Here is a 22,210-nt window from a genome sequence, read left to right as displayed (position 1 = left end):
CCTTCATCCTCATCACTTTCTAGTACTCTCTGGTTTTCAATTTAGGCTCGTGTAAGGAAAATGCGTGTAAAGAGGAAAACACAGAATAAGACAGTCATTAGTACAGATCTCAGTACTGAACTTACTGAGCATGGAACCTGGGCAAGGTGTTTAACTTCTGTGACTTTTAGTTTTCTCTTATATGAAAAGTTAGTATTAGTACCTACCACATGGGATAGTTATGTAAATTAAAAGATGTAACTTATTAGAAAGTGATAAACACTGAAGCTATTATATAAACATTTTGATACTGATTTATTAAAAAAAAATTAAAAAATATTTGGTGAAGTAAAATTATTTCAGTAAAATGTATTAAAAAAAAATTAAAAAAATATTTGGTGAAGTAAAATTATTTCAGTAAAATGTATTGCTTAATAAATGTCTTTTTACTAACATGGGTGAATGAAACAAATGGAAATGAATTTGAAACAATATGAAATTCAGTGCTTGTTATACATATAAATCCTCAGACCACTTGCTCCACTTGCTGTAAATCTGTGGTTCTTTGATGGGGGTTGCCTGTAGCCCACAGAATCAAACCTCCGGTTTCAGACACCACACAGCCTTCCCTGGACTGTACTTGCAAATATGCTACACCTGTATTGCTAATGCTAGAAAAGTTTGTTTCCTAATTCAGGGAGTGGCAATTTAGGGTGCTGTGTGGAAACAGAGTTGTTTCTTCATGATCCACTTTTTTTTTAACCAATATCACTATTTTTCCTTCTTCCTGTTTTCTGTCACTCTCTCCACCATCCATTTGTATTTTTCCTCTTTTTCTCTGACACCTTTGGTGTGTCTGAGGCTCCTAATACCTCCACTCTTTTGTTCATATCTGGTTACTGAATAGGGTTAGCAAGTAGGGTTAACTAGGTATTCTTATAGACTGAATAGACACACCAAAAGTTAAATTTATTACTACCTGTGAGACGTTTTTGACTAGCAAAAAAAGGGAAACTTTAGGGAATAAAACCCGGTAGGATGGAAATATCTTACATCATTACATGTAAACATATTCCCTCTGGAATGCAGAAGAAGCACATTTTTTTTTTTTTTTGAGTATTATCTGGAAAGGCTGCTTTCAAAAAGGAATGAAAAATTTTGGCACTAATTTAGAGTCTTGTGACTGGTAAGTGACAGATTATTTCTCTATTCTGAGCTCAGAGAGTCACCATTACTGATTGATCCAATATACTTTTAAAATATATTTTCTGATTTCTTCTGACTGTACTGTTCCCATATCCTCTAGGAGAGGAACAGGAAAAAATAAATAACTCAAAGATTTTAAAGGTTTACTGTTAATATAGAAAATAAATGCAATGAAATATAGGTTTTGGAATAAAACAATCTTTTGAACTCAGCAAATATTTTAGAAGCACCAGGTATATGAAAAGCTATTGCTGTTGTGTAAGGAGAGAAGAGTACATTCCGTGTCTTAAGTCATAACAGGTTCTATACATGGCAGAGTAAATAAGAGTTTGTAATTATTATTATTATTTTTTATGTAAGGTAGCTGGGCAAGATAAATCCTCATCAAGAGCTATGTCTACCAGAAGTCTCAGAAGAGGTTATTCCTGATGAACAAATAAAGAAAAGATTATACTTTATAAATAATAAGGCTCTTGTAGAATACCAACTGTTCCATTTCCTAGTCACAGATTTGAATACAATATTGTATATCACAACATAGATTTATTACTACATGCATGTTTCTCAAATGGTGTCATTAGAATGTAATTTTCAATTCATGCGCAAACGAGATTTAGTTTGAAAAGTTGAATGATGACTCCTCAGAGAATGTTGGGAGTAAATATGAAAATGGGGAATCTAGACACAAATATCGATAGATAGTATATCATACATGTGGTAGGGGCATTGTTGAAAATATTTTGGGTAAAAATCTTCCCATTTCCTCAGTATTTGACCCTGACCAACTTTCTTCCACATGTCATCTTATCTACGCCTGTCCCTGCACAATGCTCCTGCTCTCTTTCCAGTAAGACTAAGAAAGAGGAATAATTAAATATTAATTTTATGATATTTGGGGAGACGAGATAAAGGAAACATAGATAATGCGTACTAAGTTTTATGAAGACCTTTTGTTCCTCAGCCCAGGTTGTTTTCCAGAGCATCTCCTGACCACATAGCGAGAATCATGAGACCAGTTACAGCAGGTGAGGAACTGAAGGTAGGTAGATGACAACACTCTTTAATTTGGGCTTTTTATGGATAGAACAGCTTGGGACATTTGTTTTCCTTTCCACAGAGAATGGTAAATTCCCCATAGAAATAAAGTGAGTAAAGGGATTCTCCCAAAGACAGAAGTCTATTGTCACTGATTTAGAGAGGGTTGGGGTGTTTAAGGGAGAGTCCCTGAGGGAAGCAATGATTCTTTCTGTGGCATCTGCAACCCAACACAGAAGCATAGAGAGCCGCCTAATACTCCGTGTTCCACCCTCATCCATCCTATACCTTTTCATGATTACTTTACTTTAAGCTCTTCACTGTTACCTCCAACACCGACACATTGTCTGTTTGCTATTGTTTTGGTCAATGTAGCCATTCTAAAGTTATCTCATTTTCTTTGAAGAGCTGAAGTAAGTATAGTCATTATTAGAAGATGTGCTGTTTTACTGGTGCTGCTCGGTCTACAGACCATTATAACCCATTTTTGAGTCTGATTCCTTTGAGAACCTCATGAATGGTGTTAAAACTACCACCACCAACAACAACAAATGAACATAGAGTCCCATACATAGACATCCACATGATGTGCATCAGTATCAGGGGGTTATGAAAAATGTCAAGGCTTTCCTTGCATCCCTTAGGAGCAAAGGATTATGGTGAAGACAACAACAAATTCTTAAGATAATCACTTTATGGAGTCAGAGTCCCAGTGTCTTTCATGGCTGTGTCATGCTGTACAGGGTACAACATCTTCTACTCCAGGTTGTGGAGCTGACACACTAAATTATTTAAAATAGCTTTTTTTTTAAATGAGCCACATATTTTTCAGTCTACCATACACAATAGAAAGCTCCAGTAAATTAATTATATAAATGAGTTTTGCAATCAGAATATTAGTACACTATTCAGATATATTACTACATTTGAGGTAAGACAAGATATTAATTTAAAAACATTAAACCGACATTATACTAGACACGGGATTTAGTACAGTGGAAAATAATATTCTGAGAACACACAGATTTCCAAAATTCTTATTGCAGGAAGAAAGCTCAAAAAGCACACAAACAATTGCATTTAAGCAATTTAATATAATGTATAAGAAAAGATGTAAGGAAAGACCTTAGGAAGGAGCAGAGATAATTTCCTGCATCACAGGACAATCATTGAAGGTATCTTAGAAGCAGTTTCTCCATAGCTGGGTTTTGACCTTTCAAGATTATTGAAATAATTAGAAATGGAAAGGATTTCCAGGAAGGAAGGAAGTTAACGACTCTTGATTAAACTACTGATTAAATATTTGATGAAGAACTACAATATTACTAAGTTAATTAAATCGTATGTATTTTTGATTCTTAATTCATAATAAAAATCTATGTCTGAATGTATAAGATAAATAAGGTTGTTTTAAATATGAATAGTCTAATGGAATTACCAATATACAGACCAAAAGCTCTACTGTCAAAGGAGTGGCCAAAATCAAGGAGTATTGTTAGTGAAAACAACTTTCTCATTATGATGCATCCAAATCCTCCAAAACCACATATCAAGTACAAATATTTCATGGTGAATCACTCTTATACATGAATAAAGAAAGGAATGAGCTTATTGTGGTGATTAAGATACCAACTCATTTCTCTTATAGTTTAATATCATTACCAAAGATGCAGAGTCCGAAGATACCCAAAGTGAGTAACTTCATCAGACATTTCCCAAAAGTATTTTTTTTTATTTCAAATAAGAAAAGGTATATTTCAAGTATGTTGAAAAGAAGAAAATTTTCCACAAGTGAGGAAGAAATATATATAAGAAGAATTTTGGGTCAATTTTATTTATTATGTTCTGTGCTTTGGCCAACTTATAATTTTCTTTTGTTTTTTTTTTTTTTTTTTTAAAGATGACCGGTAAGGGGATCTTAACCCTTGACTTGGTGTTGTCAGCACCACGCTCAGCCAGTGAGCGAACCGGCCATCCCTATGTGGGATCCGAACCCGGGGCCTTGGTGTTATTAGCACCGCACTCTACCGAGTGAGCCACGGGCCGGCCCGGCCAACTTATAATTTTCAACACGATGTATTGAAGGTGTGGATGGATTGGGGAGGAAAACAATGGGCTAATTATGTCTTCCAGGTTATATTTAAATTATACTTTAGATTATGCACCTATTTTTCCTTGCATATATGTCCCTTCCGATGTCATCTTGACAAAAAAGATCTAGATAAAAGGATTTGTTCTTGAAAGTGAAACCCTGTGATACTATTTTTATCTACATTAAACAAAAGGAGGGTGAGGGAGGGTAAGGAGTAATTGGATAAGGGACACAAAAAGTAATTAAATTTCATAATGATGAACATGCTAATAATATTGATTTGATCATCACATACTGTGTACAGATACTATACACTTCACCTTGTTATGTGGTCATTAAAATTGTGGAACAAGTGTTTTAGTGACTTATCGAGACCACAGACAAAATGTCCCTGATGAGGACTATTTATTTTTATTTAAAGTAGCTCTTAATATCACATAGGATGTCATCAATTAATTCCTTTATTTTTTGCAGACAAACCATTTCACACTCTCCCTTTCTTCTCATTCATGAAATCATGCACCTAAATAATAATGTGACTAAGTTTATTCTGCTTGGGTTGACACAGTATCATCTTAGGAAGAAAATCGTTCTTGCCACTTTCTTGCTTTTCTACTTGGGGGCATTGTTTGCTAAATTGCTGATCATAGTTACCATTAAGACCAGTCACGCACTTGGCAGTCCCATGTACTTCTTCCTTTTCTACTTATCCTTAACTGACACCTGCTTGTCTACTTGCATAGCTCCTAGAAGTATTGTGGATGCCCTTTCAAAGAAGACCTTCAGTGAGTGCATGATCCAAGTCTTTTCATACCAATTCTTTGGCTGCCTGGAGATCTTCATCCTTATCCTCATGGCTGTTGACTGCTATGTGGCCATCTGTAAGCCCCTGCAGTACATGACCATCATGAGCCACCAAGTCCATGGTGTGTTGGTGGCCGTGGCCTGGGTGGGGTCCTGTGTGCATTCTTCAGCTCAGATTTTTCTTGCCTTGAGCTTGCCTTTCTGTGGCCCCAATGTAATTGATCACTATTTCTGTGACTTGCAGCCTCTGTTGAAACTTGCCTCTTCAGACACCTATGTGATCAACCTACTCCTGGTGTCCGATGATGGTGCCATTTGCACAGTGAGTTTTGTCATGCTGATGTTCTCCTATGTTGTCATCTTGCATTCCCTGAGGAACCACAGTGCTGAAGGGAAGAGGAAAGCCCTCTCCACCTGCATCTCTCACATCATTGTGGTCATCCTGTTCTTTGGTCCATACATATTTATATACACATGCCCTGCAACCACCTTTCCCATGGATAAGATGATAGCTGTGTTTTATACACTTGTAATACCTTTGCTCAACCCTCTGATTCATATACTGAGGAATGTAGAAGTGAAAAATACCATGAGGAGGTTATGGAGCAAGAAGTTGATCTCAGATGACAGAAGATGAATGGAGGTTTAAAATCCTTCTTCATACTTTGAATTGACCTAGAAGAAGTCAGTACAGAATGTTATCTTTTTGTTAACAATTAAATGTAAATACATCTTGGTTGAATTTTTTCCTGCAAAGAGACAATGTGAACACATACACTGGTTAATACTGAGTCATTGTTATGTAGAAGAAGAGACAGCACAAAGTACAAACAGGTTTGTAGGGCCCAGTGCATTACATGCTGTCCACTGCCGTGTCTCTGCCTCTGCTTAGTGTCACTTATCGTTTTGGTCTGTTGTTTTTTCTGCCCTTCTCCATGTTGATTTCTGGAGTTCTCTCTTAATAGTTATTCACGTGTACACACAAAGTTTATATCTGCAGCTTGATAGGTTTCTCCGCTTCCAAACTGTTTCCCTTATTAGACACTTTGGCCTTATCATGTCTTATCATCAACTTAGTTAATCTTCCTAACTCAGCAGAAAGCACCAGTTTCAAATAACTGTGGAAACTTCATGTTCTAAGGGACAGTATATACGAAGGTACTTCAAAATTTTGTGGAAAAATAAAATAAAAAAATAATACGAATTTTTTTCATGAAATTTTTGAAGTACTCTTGTATAACCTAGGCAATCTCTTTTCCAATTCTTTTGATTATACTCTGAAATTTTATCATGTGTTTACTGAGATCCTTCTAGAAAAGTAACAAATTGTGGAGAAAAAATTCCCTCCTCTGGAAGAGTCCCTGATTTTAGGTAGGTTCTCACTGTTGGAATTGTTTTCATATCATATTCTTTCTTTAAAATTTACTTTTTGCTCCTACTTTGATCCCAGTTAAATTTGGGGGTGCAGTAAAGTTTCTCCTGAATTATAACAATTCTAGTATTGTTTATAATATAGGGCTATTATAATTATAGCATAGATAGCTCAAATTAAGGTAGAGATATTCATGTGGAGTAGAAACAAAGAATGCAGTTACATAATGGTAGAAAATTTGAAAATATTAGCAGATTCAATGAAGAATGTATGGCTCAAAGGGATATTTTAAGGCTTTGAAAGAGAAATAGTTGCATCACAGCTATAAATTATGCTAGGGAGTTTTCAATACAATCCAGAAGAGAGCAACTTGAATAGAGAAGATGGCAATGTTTAAATGAATAGTATATTTCGGCAATGCACATTGTGACTATCCATCAACACCACAGTCTCTAATCACTAAAAATTTTTCTGATTTCAATTTGGTTTCTTATTTGTATTTTTCCATGTAGATAATTAAGCTTAAGTTTTTTTGTTTATTTGGGACTTCCATTTATATTTATAAATTACTAAATTATGTTAAAGTTTCTGAGTTTATATTTTTTTACACCTGGAGCATCTGAATTGTTTTACCTTGAGAAAATGATCATCTTTTGTGTGTGTGTGTGTGTGAGGGAATATAAGACTGTGAATTTCCACAATGAACTATAGTGACATGCAAGCATCACATTTTTTTACACTGTAAATTTCAAGTTGAAATCAGTCTTAAGTAGCTTATCATTGCACAGAAGGTGCAGTTTAGTTTTGCTATTGCAAGGGTCATCTTTTAACTCAAGACAAGGAAAATAGGAAAAGTGATTTATATCGAATTTAGGGGCCTCCCTAGATACATTCTGTCTAGTATGTGTTCTGGACATGAATTCAATATAGAGCCCCCATGGCTACTGTCAGCACATCTGCAGACAGAGATTGTGCTCTAAACATGTCCAGGATTTTATAATAAAAATGCAAGGAAAAATGAATGTGCAGCCTCACCGGGTTTTTTAGTTGAAGTCAGTATTTTAATAGGAAAAGAGTGGGAATCTGAGAGCTAAAATAGGAACATTTGTGTGGGAAAGTGTGAGAGTCATAACTCAAAAAATTATCTTGCACCTTCTGGGTTTTCACAACTACCTTCCTTTGCCTAGAAAGAGAAGGACAGTGGTCCTGTGCATAAACACCATGCTGTTACCTCATTAGAAGAACTCGTCATGCAATAACATTTGTTCTCCTCATGAGCTTCCTCCTATACTCCAAATGGCTTCCAAACAGCTAACCAGAGACTCGCTTCCAGAAAGTCCAATCTGGCTCTAGGAGGAAATGACACGTAGGAGTAAATCACAGGACTTGGCTAATATACATCAGTAGAAACCCCAAGAGCACCTCACTATGGAAGTGGATCTTGAAGGTATTAACAGAGGGTGGCAGAACATTAGTCTAGAGATTAAAGATTTTTTTGACATGAGGCACTCACCCATAACTTGGGATTTGATGTTGTTATGGGTTGAATCTTGTCATCCAAGAAAAAGATATGCTGGAATCCTGATCCCCAGTACCTCAGAATGCAAACTTATTAAGAGACAGGGTCTTTACAGAGGTAATGAAATTAAGTGAATTAGGGTGACCTTAACCTAATATGATTGGTGTTCTAATAAAAAGTGAAATTTGGACACAGAGACAAACACAGAGAGGGAGAATGCCATGTGAAGATGAGAGCAGAGATCAAGGTGACACATCTACAATCAAAAAACATCAAAGATTGCCAGTCACTGCCAGGAGCAAGGAGATGTGGAACAAATTCTCCTCACAGCTCTCAGGAGGAACCAAACCTGCAGACACCTTGATCTCAAAACTTTAGTCTCCAGAACTGTGAGACAATAAATTTCTGTGGTTTAAGCCACCTAGTCTGCGGTACTTTGGAATGGAAGTCCTAGAAAACTTAGCACAAATATTCTCATAAGAAGATCTGCTTATCAGCAGTAGGAGGTTTTTTTTGGTGGAGTTTTTACTAAGGTTGTAGGATATTAAATCAATATTCAAAAATCGGTAGTGTTTACATACACAACAAACTAGCAGAAAAAGAAATCAAGAAAGCAAGCCCATTTATAATAGCTACTCCCAAAATAAAACACTAGGAATTAATTTCACCAAGGAGGTGAAAGATCTCTATAATGAGAACTACAAAACACTGATGAAAGAAATTAAAGGGGACACTAAAAATGGAAAGATATTCGATGTTCATTGATTGGAAGAATTAATGTTGTGAAAATGTCCATACTACTCAAGTGATCTTCATATTCATTACAGTTTCCATCAAAATACTCATGACATTCTTCACAGAAATAGAAAAACCATCCAAACATTCTTATGGTACAACAAATAATTCTGAACAGCCAAAGCAATCCTGAGTAAAAAAAATAAAGCCAGAGGCATTACACTACCTGACTTCAAATTATATTATGAAGAAATGAATAATGCATCATGTTGAAGGGATATCTGCACTCCCATATTTATTGCAGCTCTNAATTTGGACACAGAGACAAACACAGAGAGGGAGAATGCCATGTGAAGATGAGAGCAGAGATCAAGGTGACACATCTACAATCAAAAAACATCAAAGATTGCCAGTCACTGCCAGGAGCAAGGAGATGTGGAACAAATTCTCCTCACAGCTCTCAGGAGGAACCAAACCTGCAGACACCTTGATCTCAAAACTTTAGTCTCCAGAACTGTGAGACAATAAATTTCTGTGGTTTAAGCCACCTAGTCTGCGGTACTTTGGAATGGAAGTCCTAGAAAACTTAGCACAAATATTCTCATAAGAAGATCTGCTTATCAGCAGTAGGAGGTTTTTTTTGGTGGAGTTTTTACTAAGGTTGTAGGATATTAAATCAATATTCAAAAATCGGTAGTGTTTACATACACAACAAACTAGCAGAAAAAGAAATCAAGAAAGCAAGCCCATTTATAATAGCTACTCCCAAAATAAAACACTAGGAATTAATTTCACCAAGGAGGTGAAAGATCTCTATAATGAGAACTACAAAACACTGATGAAAGAAATTAAAGGGGACACTAAAAATGGAAAGATATTCGATGTTCATTGATTGGAAGAATTAATGTTGTGAAAATGTCCATACTACTCAAGTGATCTTCATATTCATTACAGTTTCCATCAAAATACTCATGACATTCTTCACAGAAATAGAAAAACCATCCAAACATTCTTATGGTACAACAAATAATTCTGAACAGCCAAAGCAATCCTGAGTAAAAAAAATAAAGCCAGAGGCATTACACTACCTGACTTCAAATTATATTATGAAGAAATGAATAATGCATCATGTTGAAGGGATATCTGCACTCCCATATTTATTGCAGCTCTATTTACAATAGCCAAGAATTGGAAGCAACCTAAATGTCAATTGATCGATGACCGGATAAAGAAAATATGGAATACTACTCAGCCATAAAAAAGGAATGAAATTCTGCTTTTTGTAGGCGCATGGATGAGACTGGAGAAAATTATGTTAAATGAAATAAGCCAGGCACAGCAAGAGAAATACTGTATGTTCTCATTTATAAGTAGGAACTAAGAAAGAGAAAAAAAAAAGAATCATAATAATATGTTGAACTTTCAAAAGGAGAGAACAGAACTGTGGTTACTGGAGGTGGGGATGCGAGGGTGAAGGGGATAGCAAGAAATGGGTTAATGGACACAAAACAGCTAGTGTCTATATTATGTCTCTTTTTTTAACTTGTCTGTTCCCTGCCCAAACCAAATGTGTTATGGTAGATGATAGCTGGATCTCAATCACAGCTCCTTAACCTGACTACAGTAATGAGCCACATAACTTCTTAGTCAATGATGGGCCGCGTTTACAATGGTGGCTATACCATATAGCCTAGGTGTGTAGTAGGCTATACAATCTAAGTTTGTGTACATACACTTGATGTGTGTGCACACAACAATAAAATCATCTGACACATTTTTCAGAGCTTATCATCACTAAGCAACACATGACTGTATTTTACATTTGGTATGATTACAGAAATTTTGGTGCTAGATAAATGCATACTTCTCGATCCTCATAAAAAAGAAAGACAAAATTAACTCACATTTAGATAGCAAGTACAAAAGATTCTGAGTGATTGCCCAGGGATATCAGGAGACTTTGCAACCAGAAATAGCCATTATAAACTGGATATATGGGATTCAACGTGTCTTTAGCTCTGGGGGTTCAACAGCCTGAACTGGAAAGAAGTGGGCCTGAGTCAGAAGGCAGGAGTAATTCATGAACAAATGGATGGTTGTGACTTTCCTATCACCCACTCCTGGTAAATCAATGCCTCTCCCTCAGCTCCCACCTATGGCCTCATAGGGAGTACTCTATGTTCAACTGAGCAGGAAGGATTCTGGTCTGGCTTACAGACAAATCATCACAACACACTGGCATGGATGTGAAAAGAATAGCTAACCATCTGTATCAGTGATTTTTCTGTTTCTCACAACAGAATACGTGAAAGTGGATAATTTATAAGAAAAAAATTATTTCTTACAATGTTCCAGGTTGGGAAGACCAAGGTCCATAAGCACATCTGGTGAGGGCCTACTTCTTGGTGTGGCTTCTGTACAGAGGCTCATGTCAATGCAGGGTATCACATGGCGAGAATGGCAAGAGCGCATGTTAATGTGATCACTTGCTCTCCTTATAAAACCACCAGCCCACACCCACGATAACCCATGAAACTATTAATCCATTACTCCATGAATGGATTAATCTATTCATAAGGTCATAGTCCTTAGGATCCAATCACTTCTTAAAGGCCCCACCTTTCAACACTGTCACATTGGGAATCGAGCTTCCACATGAGCTTTGGAGGGGACAAACATTTGAACCATGTCACCATCATAGCCCATTTCAGTGATGGTCTCAAAGGGTAGTAGCATAGGGAATTTCTGCCAGTTGACTAAGCCCTGAATAGTAACCTTGTTTTCCAATTTGTATAGAGTAAGAGGTGTCCTGGATTATGGATATACTTTGGTTCAGGGGCAGTGGCAAACGCCTGGGGTGGTGATCAAGGGTCTGGAAGGAACAAAGGCTGAACAAGTTGTCTGGAAAGGAGGTATGTGAACAGACCTATTAAAGTAGGAACTGATTAGACAGCACGTACAATAGAGTAGTTTTAAATACCCAGATAATCAGAATAAACCACACTCTGACATGATTCAGCTTAATGATTCCACAGTGAAGCCTCAATAGGCACATGAACAAAGTCTACAGTGGCAAGGATGTAGGCTAAATATGGGCCCAATGATGTGAGCTCCCTGTCATCAACACTGATGTATCATCTGCTGCTTCTAAGTGTCCAAACTGCCAGGAGTAAATTCCATGTGTGAGCACTCAATATGACATCAATCCCTGAAATCAGTCATCCACTTGACAGCAGGTTGATTACATCAGAACTCTTCGACCTTGAAGGTGGCAGAAATTTGTCCTTATCATATGTCAGGCTCCAGACACCTTTCCCAGGCACTCTTTTTTTTTTTTTCCTTTTTGTCTTTTTTACTGACCGGTATTGGGATCGCAACCCTCGGTGTCGCGCCCGTACCGGGGACCGGCAACGGGATCGCAACCCTCGGTGTTGCGCCCACACCACGCTCAGCCAGTGAGCGGGAACTGGTCTCCACATGGGATCCGAACCCTCGGCGGGAGCGCCGCCACGCTCCCAAGTGGCGCACTCTCCAGTGCCCCACCGGGCTGGCCCCCCAGGCACTCTTGAACATTTTACCTGGCTAAGAACTAAAAAAACAAATACAGAACTTAAATAAGGAGGGCATCAGACACAAAAATTCTGAAGATTTTTTTAAAATAAGTTTTAAAACACTATATATATATATAGAAATGATAAATGTGAGGCTACTTCAAAAAGTTCATGGAAAGATACATACTCTTTTAATTCTATTTTCTTTTTGAAGTACCTCATACTTTTGATATCATTTCTATGCCTTCAGTTTCCACATTGCTCATATCTACGCCAGCATTTAGGGGCTTTCAGTCTGATACATTTATATAATAGCCCTTAAACATTGCCAAGGACTTGGTTCCTTTGTAAACACAAAGATGTAAAAATGTTCCCATGACTTCAGAATTCACTGATTTTACCATGCAACTATCATCCTTAAACAGCCATCTTGAACAGAAGTGATGAAAGACCTGTGAAAAGCTCAATGAAGTAACTAACTAGAGGTCAACTCTGTTTGGAGTTGGGATGCTGTCCTCAGGATTCAGTACATGCACTGACAACTAAAGCAGTGCCTGGTACATGGTGTGGGGTCCCCATTTGCCTGACATACATCATTGCAAGATTCAACGAACCCACTTTCAGAGTCATCAGTTTCACCAGGGTAGAGGCCCTAGCATTTGGAGAGGAGACCATATCTGCCAGGGGCATAGTAGGAACCATTACTTTATGTGCCTTAAACAAGTGAACCAGCAGGTAAAAAAGAGTTACTCCTCAGGCTGTGGTACTTGATTCTGATTATTGTGAGAGCTATGGTTGCTACTATAGATTAGGACAGGGATGACTACATCCACAACACAGAAAATTCAGGGGAATATGTCTTAGCACTTGCACACTCAGTGATAACTGTTACTGGACAGTTGTAGCAACTACAGCCCAATAAGAACAAGGCAACTAAGGGATCAAACACTTGTAGATAAAGTTTCAGTCACCCCAAGGCAAACAGCCCAAATCTACTGCAGTGCTGGCGAAGGCCAAGAGAAACCTAGAATGGGTGGTGGAAGAGGGAGATGTTCTATATTAGTTATGGTTCTTGGAATTGCTGCAGCAATAAGGAACTTCTCTTAGTTCTGTGTTCTTTATTTCTAGTTTGGAAAATACATCTGGTCTCAATCCTGAGGGCATTCTGACATTAACTCCCAAACCTTTGGCTGCATGCTCAGTTGCAATCACTGGATGTTACTATACTCATCTCACCTTTCCATACTGCCAGCTACTTTCACCTTCCCTGGTAGAGGACTGTTTTCTTGCATGGTCTCTTTTGCATCCTCTGTGGTGAAGGGACTCAAGTATAATCTGCGTAGAGTATGGAGTTTCCTTTGTAAGTGATGAGGTATAAAGACAGAATACATTATTCTGTAAAGGAGAAAGTTCTGTAAGAATGTTTATACCATTCCTTCTTGCAAATATAAGCACAATATAAAGTTGAAAATATATGTGGATATAGGCTTAAGATTATTTCTTTTTTTTTTTTCCTTTTTGTCTTCTTGGCTGCATGCTCAGTTGCAAACACTGGATGTTACTATACTCATCTCACCTTTCCATACTGCCAGCTACTTTCGCCTTCCCTGGTAGAAGACTGTTTTCTGGCATGGTCTCTTTTGCATCCTCTGTGGTGAAAGGACTCAAGTGTAATCTGAGTAGAGTATGGAGTTTCCTTTGTAAGTGATGAGATGTAAAGACAGTCAGAATACATTATTCTGTAAAGGAGTAAGTTCTGTAAGAATGTTTATACCATTCCTTCTTGCAAATATAAGCACAATATAAAGTTGAAAATATATGTGGATATAGGCTTAAGATTATTTCTTAATGGAAGAAACTGTAACAAACTATAAACAATAAATACCTTTTTCAGAGAGGATGGGAAAGAAATCATTAGATTGGTTTTCATTTTATGCATTTTTGAAATATTTAAATTTTCAAAACTTATTATGCATGTGATATTTTATATTTTCATCTGGATAGGTCATCTGGATGGTGACCCTCTGGTTTTCTTCTTTTTATGATTCTGTATTATGTAAAAGAAAACTAATAAGCAGAAATCATTAGATTGGTTTTCATTTTATGCATTTTTGAAATATTTAAATTTTCAAAACTTATGCATGCGATATTTTATACTTTCATCTGAATAGGTCATCTGGATGGTGACCTTCTGGTTTTCTTTTTATGATACTGTATTATGTAAAAGAAAACTAATAAGTATGTACATTAAGAACTGGAACTTCTGTTAAACAGGTGAACTATTCATAAAAAAAGTTTTCTCCCTTTCAAATTCTAACTAAAATAAAAGTGAAATAGAATATGTCTATAACATAGGTATCAATATTCATGTGTATACACATTCATATATATGGAGTGAGTGATAATACAAGCATGTTAAAAATTAACAAGTTTGGGTAGAGGGTGTAAGAGATTTTATATAATTTTTACAATTTTGTGAAAGTTTTAAACTATTTCAAAATAACAAGTTTAGAAAATGTAAAAATATATATGAAGCAAACTCTCATAATTTAGAGATAAATAGAAGTAAATACCTATTCATCTATACTTTTAAAACACGGGATCACACACAAAAAATCTTGTTCTGCGATGCAATAAACATCCTTTGAAATGCAGTCGATCCCTGAGTTAATGATGGTTCCATCTGATTTTTCAACTTTATAATGTTATCAAAGTGATACACATTCAGCAGAAACCAAACTGTACTTGAAGTACTCATACAACCACTGCTTTCCACCTTCAGTATTAGATAAACTGATACTCAACCATTTATTATAAAATAGGCTTTGTGTCAGATGATTTTGTCAACTGTTGGCTAATGTTAAGTGTTCTGAGCATGTTTAAGGTAGGCTTAGCTATGTTTGGTTGTTTAGGTGTACTAAATATGTTTTCAACTTGGTATTTTCAACTTGCGATGGGTTGATTGACCTAACTGCACTGTAGATCGAAGAGGATCTGTATATCTGTGGCAGACAAGTTTACTTTTGAAGATCAAAGATTCATCTCTGGGGATCTATTACTTAATTTTAATGCTATACACCAAATGAATTAATCATATTATAACCCCTTAGCTACAGAATTTTAGTCAGCAATTTTATTCATTTTTCAGTTTTACAGCTTTCATAAAAATAATGATAACTCTAAGTATAAAATGAAAGTTAAAGGAAAAAATAATTCAAAACCCTCCCTGACCAAAAAAAAAAAAAAAATCTTGTTAGCATATGTCAAATATCCTTTCACACATCTTTAGGTATATATTCACACTGAAAGATGATCATTTATATTAATTGGATCTCCTTAAATATGAGTTCCGTTCCTGTTACTGTGGTTCTATGTCATGATTTTAACAAATTTGATAGAAAGATTCTGAGCCTGAAGAAATACCCTAACACTCTCAACACTTTTATACTGTTTATCACCAGCATGGACTCTCCAAAACTGGAAGATGTGCATTCTGACAAAAGTCAGTAACACACTTCTCATTTCAAACGCTTTTTGCCAGTGTGGACTTTCTGATGGTACATAAGACGTGAACGGTGACTGAAGTCCTTACTACATACATCGCATTTGTATGGTTTTTCTCCAGTGTGGACTCTCTGATGGGCATGAAGACGTGCACTCTGACTAAAGCCCTTACCACACTCCTGACATTTAAAGAGTTTTTCCCGGGTGTGAACACTCAGATGGACTCGAAGATTTGAGGGGAGACTGAAGGCCTTACCACACTCCTCACATTTATGGGGTTTCTCTCCCGTGTGGACCCTCTGATGATGGCGAAGATTCAAGTTCCTACCAAAGCCTTTCCCACACTCCTCACATTTGTAAGGTTTTTCTCCAGTGTGGCCTCTCTGATGGTATATAAACTGTGAACTGTACCTAAAGCCCTTTCCACACACATCACATTTGTATGGCTTCTCCCCAGTGTGGACTCTCTGATGGGACTGAAGACCAGAGGACTGACTGAAGCCCTTACCACATACACCACATTTGTATGGTTTCTCTCCAGTATGAACTCTCTGATGTACCCGAAAATCTATGGCCTGACTGAAGCTCTTATCACACTCCTCACATTTATAGGGTTTCTCTCCTGAGTGGACTCTCTGATGAGCATGAAGATTTGATCTCCAACTGAAGCCCTTTCCACACTCCTCACATTTATATGGTTTTTCTCCAGTGTGAATTACTTGGTGCAGTTTAAGATTTGAACTATAACTGAAGTCCTTACCACACACATTGCATCTGTATGGTTTCTCTCCAGTGTGAACTCTCTGATGGGTTTGAAGTTTTGAGGACTGACTGAAGCCTTTCCCACATGTTAAACATTTGAATCGCTTCTCCCCAGTGTGTACATTCTGATGAACTTGAAGATTTGAAGCCTGACTGAAGCCCTTACCACACTCCTTACATTTGTAGGGTTTTTCTCCTGTGTGAACTCTGAAATGGATATGCAGATCTGTATTACGGGTAAAGCCCTTCCCACATGCCTCACATTTGTATGGCTTCTCACCAGTGTGGACTCTCCGATGGCATATTAATGGTGAATTGTGACTGAAGCCCTTACCACACACATCACATTTGTAGGGTCTCTCTCCAGTGTGGACCCTCTGATGTATGTAAAAATGTGCAGCCTGAGTGAAGCCCTTACCACACTCCTCACATTTGTAGGGTTTCTCACCCCTGTGGACCCTCTGATGGACACGAAGATTAACACTCCAACCAAAACCCTTACCACACTCTTCACATTTATATGGCTTTTCTTCAGTGTGGACTCTCTGATGGCACTGGAAATTTGAACTTTGACTAAAGCATTTACCACATTCCCCACATTTATAAGGTTTCTCTCCAGTGTGAGTTCTGTAATGAATAATAAGACCTGTGCTACTACTGAATCCCTTGCCACAACTGTCACATCTATAGGACTTCTCTCCTGTATGATTAGACTGATGAGAATGAAAAGAGCTCTTACTGAAGCAATCACCAGATACACGACTTTTATGGAGCTTCTCTCCTGGGTGAATTCTCTGATGAGTTGGCAGAAGTGAGCTTTGACTGAGGCATTTCTCTCCTGTGTGAACATTGTGATGAGGGGGAAGCACTGAGCCATAACTGAAGCCCTTTCCACATCCACTACATGGATGGTGTTTCTCTAAGGGTAACTGCTGACTGGAGCCATCACTTATGCTTTTGCCATTTTCATTACATTTGTAAGGTTTGTGTTCTGTGCAAGTTTTCATATGCTCACTAGATGATTTCTTCGTGAAGTCTTCACATATATGCAACTTATTTTTCACGTCAATTTGTTTACCTCTATTCTGATTCTGTGATTCACTTAGACAAGTATTCATGCAAGAATTCTGGGTTCCCAAAATTGAAAACTCTTGATTTTCAATATAGTTGGAGCTATCTCCTTGATGATTCATTATATCGTTCTCATTTTCAGAAACCTGAAGAAAATCACCTTGTAGTAATTGGGAACTCTTACTCTGAAGACACCTGGTTAATTCACCTGCAACCTGCTTCCAGATTTGCCAACAGGATAGCTCTTCATATGAAAGATATCTTAATGCAAATTTTCGAAGAAACTCCGTGTCATTTAGGTTTTTGCTGCCTATAAAAAAAGTAATATTCAGAAATGAGGACAAGTAAATGCTTTGTTCAGAAATATCAGGATTCACACTTAGGCCACTGGAGAAGGCCTTACTAGACAGGGGAAAGGGTCGTCTTATCCTTACATCATCATCTATCCTTTCCTCGTGTTTTTCATGAAGGTGAAAGCAAAGAGTGGGGTCAACAGGCTCCTATCCACTAAGTGTAAATGTGACCCGTTTAGAACCATACATCTAATAATTTAATAAGACAGCTACAAGGCTGAAATCAGATGGCTGCAGAGTAACAAAAAGACAACCCACTTTTCAACTTACAGTAACATCAGTTAAAAGCCTACTTACCTTTTCCTCAGTAAGCTTATGACAAGTGGAATTCTATACATAATTAGGTTAGAGAAATTCAGAGAGTAGACAAAAAATAGTATTTTAGGTCTTGGTAGAAATTATCCTCTAAGAGTAAATTAGAGAAAGCAGTTGTAATAACATCCACTGTTCTAAAACATGGTAGTAATACAGGTCTCTGTAAAAGTGGAAAAGGCAAAGCTATTCTTGTACAGCTCAGAAAAAACTTGGGAGAAGGAAAGAAATACAGCATAGTGCAGACTCTCAAAGCCAACCCTGAAGAGGAAGACAAGGAGAGTTATATTTGGCTAGGGAAGCTTTCTCGTTCTCTCACTTCTTTCAGGTCTCTGCTCAAATATCACTCTATCAGTGATGTCTTCCATAATATCCAATGTTAAAATAATTCTTCTCCACCCCCATACACCTTTGATTCTTCTCATTTCCCTTACCCTGCTTTATATCCCCCCACAGCACTATACTTTCTATTGTTTTTTGTCTTTTTTAGATCCACTAGAATGTAATAGTCATGAGGAAAACATGTACTTTGTGTTCTTCATTGCTTTACCCCCAATGTAAATAATTTTTCAAATTGCTGGGATGCATTATGTACCATTAAAACAACTGTGTAACTTGTGACAAATACTTTTTTTAAAAAAAAGAATAAAAACATGGTAAGGGTATCATAAGCAATAAGAGTACCACTAAATGAAATACTTGTTTAAGTTATAAACATACACATAAATGTGCACATATTTATGCTTGGTCAAGATGTAAAATGCACTTATTGAGGGTCATGGTTAAAAACATGAAAGACACTGGCTTAAAATGTTTGGGGGTAGGGACCAAGTTCTTACTCAAACACTGTCATGAGTTGCTTAATGATGGCGATACATTCTGAGAAATGCTGCATTAGGTGATTTCTTTCTTGTGTAAACATCAGAGTATACTTAAACAAACCTATATGGTATAGCCTATTGCACCTGGGCTACAAACCTGTATAGCATATTACTATACTGACTAGAGCAACTTTAACACAATGATAGGTCTCTTGTGTATCTAAACATAGAAAAGGTACAATAAAAATACAGTATTATAATGTTATGGGACCACCTACATATATGTGGCCCATCATTGACCAAAACTTTGCTATGCAGTGCAAGACTGTAATTAATTTGCTTAAATGAGTTCCTAATAATACAAACTTTGAAAAAAAAAGTCAACACACATGCACACATTTCTAGATATGGCAGAATATATAACTGCACCCCAAAGATGTCGATGTCCTGAACCCTGGAACCCATGAATATGTTAATGGACACAGCAAAAAGAGCTTTACAGATGTGATTAAATTAAGCATCTGGAGATGGGGAGATTATCCGGATGGGCCCAAAGTAATCACAAGAGACCTTATAAGAGGGAGGCAGAGGGAATCTTCCCAGATTATACCATATGCATCTCTCCCTTTTACTGGTTTCTATTTGTATCCTGTTTGCTATAATTAAACTGTAATTGTAAGTACAGCACCTTCCTGAGTTCTGTGAATCATGAGTCATTCTAGCAAATTATCATACAAACCCTGGAATCTGCAGTGTTTGGTCAGAAGTGAGCATGGTTCTGTGAACCCCCAAACTTACAGCTGGTAATAAGGGCAGACTGTGCCCTTAACCTATAAATTCTGCCCTAACTTCAGGTATTTGCTGTCAGAGGTCACTGCAACATGTAAAGAGCTTCTCACATTGCCTGTGCCATCAGCTAAGATTAATACCGTTAGGATTTAAATTATACTGGAAAACTCATTTTTAAATTCTGTAGTTTTCTTTTCCTAATAAGGACTCTCCTAATCTCTCCAGGTAAGTTAATGCCTTTGGACTTGTGGAAGTGTCCAATTCAAAACCGCTAAACAATTACCGTACACAGGTTATATGATTATTTCGGTATTAGAGGGAAGGGAGGGTGGTAAAGTGTGAAGTAGGTTGTATGAATGAGGCAGTTTTCCCCAGTGAGTAGTCAACTTGAAACTGCTACATGGGAACTGGTGATTTGTAATGCCTGGCATATTGGCACTGATAATTTTTTATAGTTTAGTTATACATTGCGCTAATTATGAATAGCTTTTTTCTTCTAAGATAAATAGGTTTGAATCTTTACATATCCGAAGATGTCTAAGAAATTAGAATTATGTTAGACATTCACTGGAAGATAATGTTCCAAAATAATCCATTAATCACACTAGTGTGTTCTAAACCTATGAGCCATCTCTAGGAGTAACAGGGATGTGAGGTCCACTTGTCTCCATTCTTATTGTTTTTAAAAATATTTTAAAAACAAGCCCTTTAATTTGTGCTTCTGTGAGCTATAGAGAAAGTTTTAGGATATTATTTGTACACGGAGCACGGTTGCAAAATCCTGAAACGTACTGATATTGATGAAGTCAAGAAAACCTTTGAGTAAGGGTGTCCACTTGTCTCCATTCTTATTGTTTTTAAAAATATTTTAAAAACAAGCCCTTTAATTTGTGTTTCTGTGAGCTATAGAGAAAGTTTTAGGATATTATTTGTACATGGAGCATGGTTGCAAAATCCTGAAACGTACTGATATTGATGAAGTCAAGAAAACCTTTGAGTAAGGGTGGCAGAAAATGCTACAAGATTGTTAAAAGAGGGACCTGGTTTATTATACAAAAATAAAAAATGACAATACTCAGGATCATAATTCCTGAGGTTAAGTTTGCACATGAAAATGAGACCTAGTAAAGTGAAGCAAGTAACTAACATTTCTAAACACATCAAATGTGTAGCAGCAGCATGTAGACCTAAAAAGGGAGGTGGACAAAAGAAGAGAGATTATATCCATCAACTACCTACAGAATTCAGGGCTTAGTCTATCATGTTAGAAGACAAGCTTCTATTTCATTTCTGGGGTAGGAGGAGAGAATATAAATTTACATCCTCTAGGAGTACCTAATTCTTACTTTTAATTTTTAAATGGGTAGAACACAAGAATATGCAAATTCAAGAGAAAGGAAAGAAAGGGAGAGAAAGGAAAGGGCAGCAGAAAGTGAAGTGAAAAGTGATGAAGGGGGAGAGGGAAGAAGAATGCAGGGCAGGAGAATGGAGGGCAGAGTAAGGCTAGGTGGAAAAGGAAACTGGCTGGCTGGGTAGGTATATGGATGAGGCCCTCACTGTAAATGGAAAAGGCCGGGATCACAGGTGAGGAGGAGCTGTGAGAACTTCCTCACTCCTCTTCAAAAGAAAAGTAACTATAGCTGACCCATGAACAACATGAGTTTGAAGTGTGTGTATCCACTTATATGTGGATTTTTTAAAAATAAATATATGTATAGTATTTTAAATGTACTTTTTCTTCTTTATGATTTTCTTAATATTTTCTTTTCTCTATCTCACTTTATTACAAAAAATACAATATATAATACAAATAACACACAAAATTGTGTTAATAGTCTATTTATGTTATTGGTAAGCCTTCCTTCTAGTCAACAGTAGGCTATTAGTAAAGTTTTTGGGGAGTCAAAAGTTATATGTGGATTTCTGACTGCATGGGGGGGTTAGTGCCCCTAACACCCATGTTGTTCATGGGTCAACTATATTTAAATAATTAATTCATTTAATAAGTATTTACTGAGTACCTACTATGCAAAAGGCCCATTGCAGGCTTTGAGTACACAGCCGTAAACAAAACTGCCAAAATTCCTATTTTCATGGGGAGAGATAGATGATGAACAAGCAAATTAAAATATATATGTTATCAGGTCAGGGGGTGATCAGTGTTTAGACATAGAATAAGGCAGGGTAAGGGGATGGAGAATAGAAGGAAGATAGTATTTTAACAGGACAGACACAGAAGGCCTTGCTGATAAGATGAAATTTGAGCAAACACCTGAGTGGAAGTAAGGAAGGGGCTAGGGGGACT

At 37.0% G+C, this 22,210-nt stretch overlaps 2 protein-coding genes across 2 annotated transcripts in view; one reads left to right on the top strand and one right to left on the bottom strand.

Annotated features, from left to right (window-relative positions):
- The first annotated feature begins 4,269 nt into the window (after positions 1-4,269).
- Positions 4,270-5,787, top strand: LOC103593524 (olfactory receptor 4C16-like). The gene has a single exon (XM_008576526.1). It carries the CDS (start codon positions 4,755-4,757, stop codon positions 5,751-5,753), a length of 999 nt encoding a protein of 332 aa, XP_008574748.1. The 5' UTR covers positions 4,270-4,754; the 3' UTR covers positions 5,754-5,787.
- Positions 5,788-15,531: 9,744 nt separating this feature from the next.
- ZNF227 (zinc finger protein 227) overlaps positions 15,532-22,210 on the bottom strand; it is a 15,193-nt gene continuing 8,514 nt past the window's right edge. The window contains 2 exon segments of the mRNA XM_008576527.1: positions 15,532-15,802; positions 15,805-17,940. Of these exon segments, the coding sequence (XP_008574749.1) occupies positions 15,663-15,802; positions 15,805-17,940 (2,276 nt within the window). The 3' untranslated portion in view covers positions 15,532-15,662.

This window comes from Galeopterus variegatus, unplaced genomic scaffold (assembly GCF_000696425.1).
Source record: "Galeopterus variegatus unplaced genomic scaffold, G_variegatus-3.0.2 Scaffold1362, whole genome shotgun sequence".
In the NCBI taxonomy this organism is placed as follows: Eukaryota; Metazoa; Chordata; class Mammalia; order Dermoptera; family Cynocephalidae; genus Galeopterus; species Galeopterus variegatus.
The sequence above is the reverse complement of the archived record's forward strand: the minus strand, read 5'-3'. Positions and strand labels throughout refer to the sequence as shown.

Excerpts from the sequence above, each read along its gene's own strand:
- LOC103593524 (XM_008576526.1), top strand. The coding sequence starts at position 4,755 with ATGTCATCAATTAATTCCTTTATTTTTTGCAGACAAACCATTTCACAC.